At 44.0% G+C, this 2,573-nt stretch overlaps 1 protein-coding gene across 1 annotated transcript in view; it reads right to left on the bottom strand.

The window, feature by feature from the left end:
• Positions 1-1,889: 1,889 nt before the first annotated feature.
• The window catches only part of fam20cb (FAM20C golgi associated secretory pathway kinase b), a 39,421-nt gene continuing 38,737 nt past the window's right edge, over positions 1,890-2,573 (bottom strand). The window contains exons 11-12 of the mRNA XM_019857309.1: positions 2,359-2,509; positions 1,890-2,209 (exon numbers count right to left, since the gene is read on the bottom strand). Of these exons, the coding sequence (XP_019712868.1) occupies positions 2,099-2,209; positions 2,359-2,509 (262 nt within the window). The 3' untranslated portion in view covers positions 1,890-2,098. The remainder of the gene's footprint in view (positions 2,210-2,358; positions 2,510-2,573) is intronic.

Raw genomic sequence — 2,573 nt, 5'->3', positions numbered from 1 at the left:
TGCCGGCTCAGCCTCTTCCATTCATGACTCCTTTTGTGGGTGCATTGATGAGAAACCATCAAGTGACGTTTCATAAAGCTGCGCTGCGAGGAAAAGTTATGGCGCAACAAAACAAAATAGAGCACAGGGAATTGGGACTCACGCAATAGCCATGTGTGCACTTGCATTTATTTAATATGAAATAGGGGGATGTTTCGTTGAATATTTTGCTGTATGAATGGAATCAGGTTAATTGTACCTTCTGTCCTCTCGTGGAAGAGCATTTCATTATTCTGGATGGCATTGCGTCACATTTGATGTAAGTAATTTTCATGACAATAAAACGGGGGGTAGTGACATTAGATGCACACAATATGAACATTTACAGCAGCACATCTGTTGAGCTACGGCCCAGTGGTTGTGAATCATCGTCGTCAAGTCCCATCAGGCGCGGAGTGGCTAATTTGGAGCACAATTCCCGGTGGGCCGCTCGTCCACACACACCCTCGCCAAACATGGCATACAACTGTTCACACTGCTTCTGTCTATTTCTATATTTTCAAACACATAAAAAAAGAGACTTTGAATTCTGTGCATTTTGTTTTATTGCACTTTAATTAACCATGATGCAAAGAAATGAACAAACGAAAAAAATTCACTGAAACACTGTCCTGATGATGAAAATAAACCTTTTTTTTATACCAGGAAAACATACTGTATACATTCTCCATGGATTCTCTCACAAACACGCGCACACACAATGTATTGACACAGGACTGCAATGAGCGCGCACACACTCACACACACACACACACACACACACCCATTCAAACAACTCCCCATCTTCTCTGTACTCACCACCCGGGAAAAGTATGAAACCAGACATTCAAGTTTCTATCATTGCACAGGCACTAGATTTTCCTATGATATATATTAAATTGGAGCCAACGACAGAACCACCAGCTCGCCCACCAGCTCGGCTGTCCGTCTCTAAACTGTTGTTGATGAATGAAATGTACATCCCGAAAAATAATCTCTCTGTGACAGCAACATCTGGACAATAAGTCGTATATTACAAAGAAACAAAGAATACAAAACGATGTGTCGTAACATTTGGCTTTTTGGTACCGTTTCCACTCACTGGCCACAATATTAGGTACACAACGAATACCTAAAATGATATGCCAAAGGTCGCTATTTTGATACAGCCCTTCAACTGGGAATTTATTACATCGTATAAGTGTACCTAATATTGTGACTGGTGATGACAGGTGATACAGGTAAGACAGCAGTTGGGAGTTAAATGACACAAACTCAAAATGTAAACACGTTCTTGCCCAATTTATTGTACATTTCCTGGCCGGGGAACAATTTGCACGCGGCAATCACGCCCTCTTGTGGGGCAAATGAGAAAGTACATCACTATGATGTTATTTTTGGGGCTGATTTTGCACCTATTTGATTTCAAACAATAAATATGGGTTTTAATAAATACTCTCTCGAGGACATTTCCGGGCAACATTAATGGACAAATTCAGGAGTTAACCTGCACTCCAATTAAAATTGTTTAAACCCCAAAGACCTTTGACAGGAAATAAAATATACATTTTTTTTTTTACTGTCAGGGCAACTTTACTTTTTGTCTCTTCGTGATGACAAAAACAAGTAGCTCCTCCTCCAAGACAACTCAATTGAACGTTTGTGATGTCATCAGTATGTATTGAAACAGATTGCTCAGCTTGAAGAATCTCAACACGTCCCTCAGAATTCACTGAATTCAAAAGAGGTCCGGAAGAAGACATAGACAAGGCGTCTCTTACAAGACTTTCACGGTTTGCTAGTGCTGCGGTAGGTCAGTCTGGCTGCGGTGATACTATCCTACACCTAAGTGTGGCTGGGTCATTTATTTATTTTTTTTTGTAAGAGCCAAGGCGATGCAGGAAGGTCCAACTCAAGTTCATGGTCCGATCCCAGATCCAACCTATCGGATTCGCGTCGAGGTCACCTGCGTCGAGTTCTGTTGCGTCCACTAGGTTCCGACCAGCAGGCAGTGAGGCCCGAAAGCGCTCACCTCGCATCAGGAGGCGATTCAAATCCTACCAGCTCAAGTTCCATCCGGCTACCTCCTCCTCGGCCCGCTGTGGTCTGTCCATTGGCTCCCTTGGAGGTCGTTCTCCACCACGTAACTGTAGCCCTCCTTTTCAATGCATTCCACCAGCGCCTGCAGAACCTGCGAAAACAGGCGCCATCGAGTGACAATCCCAAAAAAAAAAAAAAAAGTGACAAAGAAAATCCATATTATTATGATGGACAGATGGAAACAAAACAGATGAAAGGAGCTCACGGTGTGATGAATAACATCAGTGGAAAAGTGCTGACCTGGCGCAGTCGGCGGTCCATGGCGTCCAGGTGCGGCTGGATGAGGATGGGACTGAGACGATCCCTCACCAGGGATTCTGCCACGAGAGTGGACAGCTTGTATTCCTCCTTAGCCAGCAGCTGCAGACGCAAGTGGGTCGACTTGCGTACCCTGCACAAAATCCAGGCGATTAGCTCAAGCGCACACTCTGACACACACACACACACACACACAC

Source organism: Hippocampus comes, unplaced genomic scaffold (genome assembly GCF_001891065.2).
Source record: "Hippocampus comes isolate QL1 unplaced genomic scaffold, H_comes_QL1_v1.1 scaffold17, whole genome shotgun sequence".
Taxonomy (NCBI): Eukaryota; Metazoa; Chordata; class Actinopteri; order Syngnathiformes; family Syngnathidae; genus Hippocampus; species Hippocampus comes.
Note: the sequence above shows the minus strand (reverse complement) of the source record. Positions and strands in the feature narration are given on the sequence as shown.